The sequence below is a fragment of the Malaclemys terrapin genome, chromosome 2, assembly GCF_027887155.1.
Source record: "Malaclemys terrapin pileata isolate rMalTer1 chromosome 2, rMalTer1.hap1, whole genome shotgun sequence".
NCBI classification, from domain to species: Eukaryota; Metazoa; Chordata; order Testudines; family Emydidae; genus Malaclemys; species Malaclemys terrapin.
The window spans coordinates 211607616-211621011 of NC_071506.1; the positions used below are offsets into that span (position 1 = coordinate 211607616).

General features: G+C 38.9%; 1 protein-coding gene across 2 annotated transcripts in view; it reads right to left on the reverse strand.

Annotated features, from left to right (window-relative positions):
- ANO10 (anoctamin 10) overlaps window positions 1–13396 on the reverse strand; it is a 233759-nt gene that overhangs the window by 207792 nt on the left and 12571 nt on the right. For both annotated transcript variants that reach the window (XM_054019806.1, XM_054019805.1), the window contains exons 3-6: window positions 9481–9678; window positions 7542–7676; window positions 4109–4228; window positions 1013–1582 (exon numbers count right to left, since the gene is read on the reverse strand). In XM_054019806.1, coding sequence (XP_053875781.1) covers window positions 1013–1582; window positions 4109–4228; window positions 7542–7676; window positions 9481–9678 — 1023 coding nt within the window. The remainder of the gene's footprint in view (window positions 1–1012; window positions 1583–4108; window positions 4229–7541; window positions 7677–9480; window positions 9679–13396) is intronic.

Below are 13396 nucleotides of genomic sequence, written 5' to 3' on the forward strand. Positions count from 1 at the left end.
GGGAGAGACACTGGGAGGTCCATCTCAAGCCACACAGACGATGAGAAGGACCAAGTGGCAACTGGTCCTGCACTGTCCTTTATACCAGTGGTACAGGAGCACAAAGGAACTCAGTGAACATGAGTGGATCCAATAGACACTTCTGGCCAAAAGTCTTTAATCTTGAGTGTGTGGGGCAAACGCGCACTAAGACTGGAATGAAAATTTATATATATGATTAAGCACTCAAAGAAGAAGTCCTGATAACATATCCTTGTGATGGGGTGCAGCCCCCATCACCAGACTGGTGCCTCCTCCTGGTCATGCTGGAGATTAACTCAAGCCGAACACCCACATCCATGGTCTGCACACCAGCACTCAGTCTCTGCTCCTGCCTACAGCTCCTCTCTCAACCACAGGGTCTTCTTCTTGACTCAGCCCTTAGGCTGAATGTGGGGGTGGGGGGAAGAGAGAGAGACCCGGAGCCACCCACTACTCTGATCCCACCCCCAGGAACCCTGTATCTAGCAGCCTCAACTTAACATCTCACCAGTACTGCTTCAATTCCCTGGGCCACTTTCCCCCGGTCCCAGTACCTTCTTCGCCCTCTTCTCAGGGCCTCAAGCCTGCAAGTCCCAGCAGCCAGCCAGAAGCTCTCTCTCTAGCTCCCCTGGTCTCTGCTAGCAGCTACCCTGTCCAAGCTTCCTGCAGCACCTCACCGCTGCTGGCCCTGCGGCTCTTTTTATATGGGCCTGCTGGGCCCTGATTGGCTGCTCCTCACAGCCGCTCTCCAATTGGCTGCTCCCTGTACAGCCTCCCTTGGCTGCTTTTAACCCCTTCTCTGCCAGTGTGGGGTGGATGCTCCTGCACAACTAAACCATGGATTTGTCCAGTTTTCTTTATGTACACAGCAGTAAGTTTAGGAAATGCCTTCCTCACTAGGAAATGTGTTTATATACATTTATTCTAAATGTTTGGGCTTCTTACTTTCTCCTGTAAAAGAAAAGTAGAAAGAAAAAAAGACAAGTCTTACCCCATGATGTTAAGAATTCTGCAGCATATCGGTAGACGCGGTTCATCATTTCAATCACAATAGCATAGATTATGCTGGGCAAAAATAGCATTAATTTGCTAAAATAAGACTCATTCTCCTCATGAAAATCCAGAGCCCAAGTCTCCAACTCAAAGTAAATCATCATGACATACAGTGAGAAATAGAGGCAAAGGCACACAAATGGCAAGGACACCAGATAAATTCGTATCTGTCTTTTAATACTTGAGTATACCGGCTCCTCCTTGCCAGTGACAGGATTGATTCCCAAAACACCATGAAATCCTGGCCTCGGTTCCTCAAACTGCCGCTTCATCAACAGTGTCCCCCATCTGTAAGTCATAATAGCACAGCAGCGCTTCCAAACTTCAAGGATCACTGTAGACCAAAGTAGATTGAATGAGGCAAACATCACATACTTGTCATAGTCTTCCCATGCAAACACATAGTAAGGAATCCCAATGAGAGCCATAGGAACCAAAGCAAATGTGAAATATTCCAAAAAGCCAAAATACAGAGCAATCGTTTCACCAAAATAGCAACGGATTTCATCTGTGGAGAGAGAAAAAAAAAACTAAGCCAAGGCAAGGAGGAAAACACCAAAAGAACTTATTTTTCAAAACACACAAAGCTTTTTAAAATATTCTGAGACAGAAATACTAAAATCTTCAATAGGAACTGCATTATCTTCTAAAGACACAAAAGAGTTATCTGACTGGCACACTAAAAGAAGGAGTGAACATTAGGTTCCTATGTCATACTGGTTGCATTGAAGACAAGATTTCCTTTCAGATATTACCACTCAGTAAACAACTTATCCATTTCACCAAACCATTAGAGGGTTTGTCTACACTAACTGCCTGCAGCAATCAATCCAACGGGGGTCGATAAATCGACCGCTGAGCACTCTCCCATCGACTCCGGTACTCCACCAGAAGAGAAGCGCAAGCAGAGTCGACGGAAGAGCGTCAGCTGTCGACTTACCCCAGTGAAGACACCGCAGTAAGTAGATCTAAGTACGTCCACTTCAGCTATGCAACTCACGTAGCTGAAGTTGCGTATCTTAGATCGACCCCGCGTTGTAGTGTAGACAAGAACTTATTTGATTATGTTAAACCATTCCCAACATAGATCTCAGTGTAATATGAAATGAAGTTTCAGATTAAGACAATGGCCCAAATTTCAGTTTCCTAAACAGAGAAAACCAGTATCATTACTTCTCTGTAATTCTTACCACACCTCCAAAACTACCAGAGGGTATATTTGAAAAAAAAAATGAGTAGGAAAGCCGTAACTACAGCTTATCTTAGCATCTACAACTATAGCATTAAATATCTAGTAGAAACAAAATGCTAACATCAATTAAAGCATTACTGATTGCAAAACACTGTTATTGCAAAGTTAAGACTGACGAGTTAGGCATTCAAAAGAAATGCCAAAATTAAGGTTAATGCAGAATTTTAGCAGAGCCTCTGCTTACATGTCTTAAAATATTGTCTTTATGAAATGACATTGTGACAGGGTGACTGCTGATCAGAGTCTAATGTGGGGGGGGGGAGGGGAGGAGTTTGCTGGAGTTTAGCGGGGAGCAAGACTTGGAATCTATAAAGCTTGCCTCAGCTTTGAAAGAGCCTGTTAGCCTTGGACTGAGGTTATTTTAGAAGCCTGCCCAGCTGTAAAGATTTTCTCCAGCTCTGAAAAAGACTGGAAAAAGCTTAGCCTAGGCAGAGGCCTGCTGCAGCTATGAAAGACTGAGCTTAATGTGGAAAGATCACTGAGAACCACCCGGCCCAAAAGATGTTCTTTAGCCTGGGCAAAGACTTGTTCTAACTACGGGGATTTTTTTTTTACCTTAGCTGAGAGATTAAATGTTCTGCAGCAATCATGGGAATTTCTATCATTTAAGTTTCTTCAGTTCCTGAGGGACCTTAATTGTTAAGCTTACACACATTTAACTACTCAAAAGTACAATAAAAAATGCTGAATTTAAGAACGGTTATCCAATCTTCCATGACCCCATGCATTTGCATGTATACATTACAATTTAACCTTTTATTACATTAGCATATAATTTCTCAAATATCGAACATTTTTTTCTACAATCTTAGATATAAGTTTAGCATCTTCTATTTTGTACTCTTCTGTGTATGCCAGAAAAACAAAGTCCATGACAAAGCTTTGCCTCATACAATTCACACCTTAACTATAGTATCCAACTGAAAGAGCATTCTTCTCCTTCTCAGTACAATATGTAGTTACGTTTCCATGTATGTATAAACAGTATTATGCATCCATCACTTAAAAGATTGGTAAGAAATGCTAAAAAAAAAAAAAAAAAAAAATGTACTGAAAGTACTATGTATGCCTGAAGTACAATTTTCAAACCTCATAACCAGGTGCTCATATACCATTGTGATGGGCATGATTTAAAAATCAGAATAGAACAGCAATCAAAAACAGTTTTCACCAGAACCGATTTTAACTTTCTCGCCTCAGCTTCGCTGGCACTAGAGCTGTTAAAAATAAACTTGTAAGAATTCCTTTTTACGATGAGGAAAATGTTTTTCTCCCAACAATCTCCTCATATTCAAAGATGGTTGAATTGTTATTGCTCAAACTAAGCTATAATTAACTATGGCATTTCCTTACTTTTGAGTGTTTAACTGTGAAACTGTAACACTACATTAAATGTATTCTTTCCTACATTTCATTTTCCAGAGTTTTGTTGTTTTTTTTCCAGGGCCGGGGGGGTGTTAAAGAGGGATACAAACCAGAAGACCTTCTGTCGCCAGTGGATTCAATCTCCAAAGCCTTGGCTAATGGACTTTGGAAGTTCATTAACCCAAAGCAAATCACACTTTTATAACTTCCCTTAACCTGCTGCCATGCATTGCCAATTATCCAAAAGTTTCAGGAAAATTGTTTAGATAAAGTGAGTCAGCAGGATCGGAAGTCTGTACTCAGAAACAGCTCTCTTGATTAGAAAAGGACAGCTAGCTTCTCAAAAGCTCACCACCACTGGAGCCACTTCTGATTTCAAGACATGTTATTTATTCAGTGAAATAAGTGCGAACATACCTAAAGGTTGATAACTAATTTTGACCTGGCCACACCAGGTGTACCAGAGCTTCTTCAATTCTTCTGTATCATGAAGTGGGAAAATCTGAAGTAGGATACCACTGGTCATCAATCTTCTCACTGAAAGAAAATGGGGAAAGTTATGCTTACATGGCTCCTGTAAAGTCATAGTACAGTTAGCATGCTTGCACTGGGTTACATTATAACTAGCAAGCCTAAAAAATGTTTGAAAAAACAACTAACTTGCTACTTAAATCCTTATAATACACATAATATGTGCACTTAAAAATTCTTATATATTAATCTAACATTATATAATATAGGAGGTGCATAATTGGTTAACGTCCCGACAAAGACCTGGGCTTCAATGTTATCTCCAAGAGAAACTTGATAGTCCGTCTCATCATACAAACTACTCCACAGGCTGGCAGTTTCTGTGGCTTGAACAGCAGGTGGTGTAGCAGGTCAGAACTGAAATGCAGTCATACACCCATGTGGGGAAGCTTTAACAGCACCTGCCACTGTGCCTGGTTCTAGCGGATGAACTTGTTGTTATTTTCATGAGCACCAAAAGTTATTAATATTTGAAAAAAATTAAGCCTATCAAAACAAACTAAAAGAAATAGTTGTTCTGTTTTTTTTTTTTACACTATTATTCCATTTCTTGCAGGAAATTTCTTCTTAAATTACAAAGGAGCCAAATCCGAATGCTCTCTTCATTATAGAAAAAAATTTCATATTATGATATCATAATTTGTATTAAATTTTTATGATAGAAAGCAAGTGCTATTTATGTTATGTGCACATCAATATAAGGTGCTCAGGGGGTTGGAATTTTAGAATGAGCCTAGGTAAATGGATTAAAAGGCAAATAATTCTTCCATCGACCTAGCTACTGCCTCTCTGAGAGGTGGATTACCTACATTGATGGAAAAACTCGTTCTATCAATGGAGGAAGTGTCTAAACTATAGCACTACAGCATCACAGCTGTGCCACTGTGGTGTAGACATACCCTCAGACTCACCTCTGATATTTGCAACTAATCTGTCAATAAAAATTTCTTGTGCTATTAAAAGACACAAATCTTTCTATTCTGTAGACATTAACATTGAAATATAAAAACAAACTCTAATGATCCACAGATATTAAAAGATATGTTACATTTCTTTAGAAAACAACTTATGTGCCAATGGGCTAGCTCCAGCTTTCCTTAAAAATAGTACCCTCTTATTGCTCCCTTCCCCCATGAAATAGAAGAGCTCTCAAGTCCGAGGAAAAATGATCTACCAAGGATGATTTAAAGAGTTGCAGATGAAACCAAACTTCCTTTCTCAGTAATGTAATACTAGTGGTCTGGAAAAACTATTACTTTTTCTGATACTTTCATAAGGAGACAAACCAAACACATCATTATCTAAAGTGAACCACATCAAATAAAATGCTTTATCACACAATCCTTCCAAAGCAACAACATATAACATCTATTCCCTGGATAATTAATATAGTTCACATTGTCTAAAATTTGCTAACAGAAACAGAAAGTTACAAGTTGTCACCTTCTACGCACAGAGCATGAGTATTTTTTCATAAACGGTGAGTAAATTAATTAATGTAAATAGATGCTATTCAATCTGCATCTGCTAGCTTTCCCATTAGTATGCTTTGTGATGGTTCTTGTGGCACGCAAGACCGAAACATGCCATAGTGGCTGGGTGTTAGCTCCCTGATACTAGCAGCCTTTCAGCACCTCAAGCACTCTCCTTTGGGCTATGGCAGCCCTATCTTTGCCTTGCAGGTTAACAATAGATGCACCCCTCGTCCCTGAATCTCTTTGAATTGTTCCGCTGTGATATCCTACCCCTGACACTGGCTACTCAGAGAAATCCCAGATCCTCTGCCCCCAAAGGACCAGTGTACCCCAATAAGTAGTTTTACCTTAAATCACTGCTCCTGTAAAATCAACAGCACTTGTGAGCACTTATAATAAAACAAACATAGCTCTCCATTTTTTCTTAAATAAACCTAACTAGAAAGTGTGGTGGAAACAAACGTTATAATACAAAACAAAATCATAAAACTTGAACATGGGTCTACACTTACTATTAGTTACGTTTCTACTTAATAAAGTAGGTTTCCCCCCAAAGTTCAGTACGCGGCAGAGCTGGCTGGCTTCATAGGAAACAGGATCCAATTTTTCCTGAGAACATCCCTGCTACCCAAGACATCTCCTCAGTGAAAGGATACAGAGTACCTTTTCTGACTCTCTGTTATACTGAAACCGTATTTTGTCTTTACTCATAGGTAGGGTGATTCTCTGTTGTAATGAGAATTCTCAGTTGTAATGAGAAGTCCTCCAAGCGGCCTAGTCTGGTTGCGGAGAAGCAGCCAATGAGAGAAGCTGCAGAGAGCAGCCAAGCAGGGCCATATAAAAGGAGCTCCAGAACAGAGCAGTAGTCAGTTGCTGCCTGTAGCTGGAGGAGAGAGGACTGTGTTCCTGGTTGGCTGAAAGAGCAGCAGGACCACGGACAGCTCAGTGTGATTGGGAACCTGAGAAGGAAAGACGCTCCTGGCTGGCTGCTGTGACTGAGTCCAAGACAGTTGCCAGCAGGGACTGGGGGAGCAAAAAAAGTAGCTCCTGGCTGGCTGCTGGGACTAAGTAAGGACCAAGCCGAGGGAGGGCCACAAGAAGACTGTTTCCAGGGAGGATGCCCTGGAGGTCCGGCCCCATACTAGAGCCAGGACAAGTTAAAGACTGTACATCTCAGAAGGGGGTTGTTTTGTTTCACATACAATGTGTGAGACTCAGCCAAAAACCACCTGAGAAATCACTGACAGGGTTCACCATAAACTGAAAGACTGCAGACATACCCGACCAGAAGGGGGCGCTTGCAAGAGGTGGATGTCACCCCGTTACAAATCCATTATGCTTTGCAGACATTTGTGAAAATTTAACATTTCTGCATGCAAATCCTCAAAAGGCAAGAATTTGTCTCACCACATATACATCTTCGACATGCTTTTAAAGTCTATTTATTGTAATACTCAAATTTTTCATGGTAATAAGGTTTGCATATGAAACTAAAAAGATTAAAGAAACTAATCACTAAATTGATTAGAAATGTGAATTAAAAATTTGCTTCATAACTATCATACAGCATTTATACATTCATTTATCTTTTCAGAAGACCAGTAGTTGAAGTTTATTAAAAAAAAAAAAAAAACTTCATTTCTTTACACTACTCCAATTCTTAAAGATGCAGAAAAATAAAAAGATACAGGAGTAGTACTGGAGACCTTTTAACTTTTGAAGGATTTCTCATGGCTACAGGAAGTTGTGAACATCCCCTTTACCTTACATATTCAAGATGAGCAATATGTTTCAAATATTAGTCAAAGCAATCAATTAAGGATACCATAAACTAAATCACTTACTAATTGATTTTCCTGGATACAGCTTTGCCTGAGGGTATCCGGGAATCATTCTTTCATCTTTGGCTCTCAAATTTTCAAGTTCGTGCTTGATGATGTACTGACGCTCGGCCATTGTAAGGAAATCGTGATTGTCCTCTAAATAAGAAAAAAAAAATGGTTCATAATACCCTTTCCTTAGCATACCAAAAAAATCTAATGGAGATAATTGCTTAGGACACTGGGGACAAAAATAGGCACTAAAGACCAACAAGTTCAGAAAAGGAATACTATACACCAATATTATTCGATCACACATTTGTGAGAGAAATCTCCTGCCTCCTAAAAGCCTTCAATGATAAGAAACACATTTCAGCTACTGCATATTTAATCTATCTATATGACTTGAGAACATCAAAAGGGAGAATATTACCCACTTGCAATTATGTTTCTCTGAAGATATAATTCTGACAATGTCTCACTCCCAGATTTTAGCACCATAACGAAAGACAGGCAGGATTTCTCAGCTCTTACAGAATTTTGACCTCTGAGGGCAGCAGTAGTATGTTAGCGCACAAAAAAGGCTCCCTAGCAACTATTTCACACCAACCCTGCTGGATATAAATACTATCTTCTATTGCACAGCAGGTTAATGTAACAGAATGGTGAACCAATTCAAAATAATTAAATCATGACCAAAGTAATGAGAAACCTTAAAAAAAAAAATCCCAAACTCTAAGGGGGTTTAGTGGGAATCCTGTTGGTACTATATCTTCAGAGAAGCAGAATTATAAATAAACTTTCCCTTCTCTGAAGATACCATCCAACTGCATTTTTAATTTATGTTAATGCAAAGTAGGTACCTTTTAATTCATGCTAGCATAGTCTACACAGGGCAACTGGAGCACAACACTTTAAAGTGCTCTACAATTCACAGCTCCATAGTCCAGACTATGGCATGGTCTTCCAATTTCAGGACAGCCAGACCATAAAAAGAAATGCACTTTAACAACTATCTGGACATGGTCATCTTGGTAACAGCATTGTCCAGCAAACTGGTGTCAAATCATGCAAAAAAATTAATCAACGTTTAAGGGCTTCAGTGATGCCAAACAGAACCCCAAGAGCCTTTTGACACAGAAAATACAGAGAAGGGCCTCACTGAAATGGACACGTGAAAAAATGTTGATAAGACAATAGGCTAATTTAAGATGGATCTCTGCTACTTCCTTGGAAAGCAGGAGTTCTGCAAATCTCGCACTATGGAGCTAAGACCTCCTAAGAAAGAATCATTGCATGTGGTATCCTTAAAGCAATGCATTATTATTCTTGGTAGTGCCTACAATGTTCAAACACAAAGGAAGGAATGGACCTTTCCCCGATTAACTCCCAATCTAAAAAATACAAACATGAAATCTATCATTCCCATGCTAGTGACCAATTGTTTGATGTACAAACATAATGGATCAAAATAGTCCCATTTTTTCCAGCTAATTGAGATGCAGTTAACCCCAAAATTTTGCTTTTCGTGTTTTTTTTTTTAAATCAGAAAAGGAGGCTATAATATTAACTAATACTTTAGATAGTGTTAATCATGTACATATTACTAACAAATTTAAGGTCCTTGTTAACTTTATAATAAACTGTCATATCAATAAATGAACGTAGAGATACATCAGGTGAAAAAGCATCAAGTAAAAGCACAGGAACATTACAAGATGTGATTCATCCAGAGACAGGAAATACAGATTAATTCCACAATGAAGTCTGAATGTTCAAAGATCCAAAGGATTACATAGACAGTGGCTTATTCTAGCTACTTCTGTTAGCTTTTACTATTCCAAGAAACAGAAAGACAATAAAATATTTGACTAGTTAAACTGTGCACTTATGCACCTATAATCTTTGGCCACATCTTTTTAAATTATTCAGGAATAGTCCTAAAACGCTTAAGGCACTTTACCTGCAAAATCTTTGAAGGTGTTTCTACTGCTGTATGTAAAGGTTCTCATTGAGTTATCATTACATTCTTTTACCAATCCCACAGTTTCAGCTCCCAGCAGCAGCCTTAAGTGAGAGGCTCCAACAAGATATAAATTTTGATTTCCATCTATTTTTCCTCCATCTTCTTTTACCAAAGGTTTAACCAACAGCTGGGCACCTTTAATGAAAGGCAACAAAGTAAGGAACATATAAAAGGCACATATTAAACATTATGATTGTAATACTTATCACTCAATAAGTTCCAATTCTGTGAAGTGCTGAGAACCGACAGTTCTCATTATAGAGACAAGGTGGGTGAGGTAGTATCTTTCATTGGACCAACTTCTGTTGGTGAGAGATTGAAGCTTTTGAGCTAGAAAAAGGTGGCATGCACATTTGACTTTTCCAAGCTACTTCTGACCCATAGCCCATTGCGACTATTTGCTCTGCTATACATAAATATAACTTTAAACCATTTTTATGCAATTGTATTTCTACTAAATTTATATAGTACAAGGGAAAGGGGTTGGAAACAGGGACTTTATTTTGCTTTTTTAACCACGTAGAAAATTCCAGCTCACATAGCTAGAACACTACTACATACAATTCTCATTATAGTCAGTGGAGGCTAAAGAGGCATAGCAACTCGTAAGAGGTGATAACCACTTTGCAGGATTGGGCCCTGATTTAATTTAGTTTCTGTAAACACCTGATCAAGTAGGACTAGCAAGAGAATAAACACTGCAATTGACAGCCTGGCACATGGAGGACAGTTAGGAAGTTTCAGTCTACTCCTATAAAATGCATACACCTCTACCCCGATATAACGCAACCCGATATAACACAAATTCGGATATAACGCGGTAAAGCAGTGCTCCAGGGGGCGGGGCTGCACGCTCCGGCGGCTCAAAGCAAGTTCGATATAACGCGGTTTCACCTATAACGCGGTAAGATTTTTTGGCTCCCGAGGACAGCGTTATATCGGGGTAGAGGTGTACTTACAACATAAGTAATCCTTATTTATGCAAATAGTTCCACTGACTTTAGCAGGCTACTCATAATAGTAAGGCTTGCATGATCAGGCCTTTTGACATCATCATCATCTACCTACATGTGACAGGCCTAGAAATTAGTTTGTGGCCACAATCCAACATCAACTCAAGTCTTAATGATCAATTGATTTTCTATCTGTGTCAATAGCAAAATAAAGTCCCTGTTTCCAACCTTTTTCCCCTGTACCATATACATTTAATAGAAATCCAATTGCATAAAAATGGCTTAAAGTTATATTTACGTATAGCAGAGCAAATAATCACAATGGGTCATGGGTCAAAAGGGAGGTTGGGAAATTCAAATGTTCATGTCACCTTTTCTAGCAATACAGAAGATAGATATTTCATACCATATCTAAAATCCTGTGAATACAAATTCTTTCAACTCATAACTTTATGAAAGAGCTATTACTATGCTACTGATAAATGTTTTAAAGTTGAAAAGTTAATGTTCCAAAAAAGATATTGATATAATTAGAGCATCATCCACAAGCTCTAGCTTAAATTTTGCTTTAATAATAGTTATGAAAATGATGCTAAGTGCAAATTACTTAGTCCCACATTACTTCACTAATTTTTATTTGCAAAATACACCACTTTTATCCATTGCTTAGAAAATGTTTCAGGGAAAGAAATGTCCTAATTTTAAGACGTTTACTAAAATTTCCATTCATTTCTGAAATCCTAATGATTCTGTTGCCTACCTTATATGTGTTTATAATAAACTACACCGGTTTTCCTAATATGGGGAAAGTAAGAGCAACAGACTTAAATGTTGAACTCTGGGAATAATATTTGCATCCTCAATTTTTAAAGCGACATGCTATCTACACTATTAAATTTGACTACAAAGAATTGTTATATCAAAATATTGGTTTACTGTCAGAGAATTATCTTAGTACTTGGTTACTTGTATTAGACAATCAAGATGCAAACCTTACCTAACACTCTAATACTTTCTTCCTCCATGTCTCATTCTTCTTCAGATTTTTACTGTTCCCTAACCTCTCTCTTCAATGACCCACTATGTTACCAACAACCATCTTATCTGTCTTAGCTCTACAGTGAAGTTTTGCAGTCTAAAATCAAGTGTTTGGGGGATTCTGTGGTCAGCCATGTCCCCAACCTATGTGATATGTTAATAATCCAATATGATGGACACATCATAAAAACTTCAAGAACTCATGAAAGGTAGGGGGTCCATCTGACCTGTAGTGTTATCACACACACACACACACACACAAAAAAAAAAAAAAAAAAAAAAAGGGAGGAAGTGATCCCTCTCCAAAGGTACATTTATTTTTAATTTAAAAGTTTCTCGTTGGCATGGGCTTTCTTAAAAAAAAAGGGCAATTCAATCACTGGAGTTTTTCAAGATGCGTTATCCTTGTGTGTATTTCACTTGCAGGTGCACATGGGCCCAAATCCGAGATTATTTACTAGCAGTGTCTGTTTGGTCCATGTGCCCTAACTATCTTTGTGCCCTTTACCGAAGGTATAACCACCACTCCAGTTCCTTCTCTACTGCAGATCACAGAGAGTATAGCAGGAATCCAAAGGAGTGAGTAAGGGAAGCAGGGCATGGAATTCACACCAGGACAACACATCTCAATGAACTTCAGTTACTGTACAGACAAGTAACTTTCCTGTCTTCTTTTGAGTGCTTGTCCCTGTGTGTCCGCCACCTAAGTGATTCGCAAGCTGCCATCTAACTATGGTGGTGGGTGTTTGGAGTCCTGTTTAAGCCAAAATGAACAACTACTCCACAAAACTGATGTCTGATGAAGATGCCTACATCAAAGCATAGTGTCTTGTAAAGGCATGTATTGAACTCCATGTGGCAGCCTTACAGACAACATTTTTCAGAGAGGTAACCGCAGTCATTTGAGCCCTTATTCAATGAGCATTAACACTGGTTGGAGGAACTAATTTAGCTAATTGCACAATCAAGTTGCAAACCTTACCTAACATTCTAATACTTTCTTCCTCCATGTCTCATTCTTCTTCAGATTCTTACTGTTCCCTAACCTCTCTCTTCAATGACCCACTATGCTACCAACAACCATTTTATCCGTCTTAGCTCTACAGTGAAGTTTAGCAGTCTAAAATCAAGTGCAAAATCCACTTTGCCAATTCTGTGTGGATATCTGAACTCCTTTCATTCTTTCAGCAAACAAAATGAATAATTTTGGGGACCTAGAGAATGATTTCATTCTTCGGAAGTAGGTTAGCGCCAATCTAAAGTATGTAACCTGACTTCATCAAAATGAATGGGGGGGGGGTGGATAAAATTCCAGTAAAATGTGTAATCCAATTCAGGTGGAATTTGGACATTATTTTGTGTACTAAGAGAAACTTTGTCCCAGTAAAAGACTGTGGGACTGGGGGTGGGGGGAGATCAGCCATGAGAGATTCTGACTCTCCCACCTCTTCTCACAGATGTTATTGTTAAAAAAAGAAGGTTTTCACGGACAGATATAGAAAAAACCATGAAGCCAAGGGTTCATACAGACCTGCCAAAACAACATTAAGGTCCCATATTAGGGTAGATTCTACTACAGGTGGAAATATTTTCATTAAACCTCTCAAGAACCTAGATGTGGAAAGGTAGAAAAATACTGGAGAGCTATCCAAGGTGAGGGGGAAGGCACTAATAGCTGCTAGATGTACCCTCAGAGAGCTGAGTGAAAGACTTGAGGTCTTCTGCTAAAAGATATAGTCTACAATGTCAGGTATCTGAGACTCTGGAGGTGCCAATTTATATTGCTCACACCAGATGGCAAATCTGTTTTACTTTGCACAGTACACTTTTCTTGTAGAATCTTTTCCACTGCTGCTCAGGAT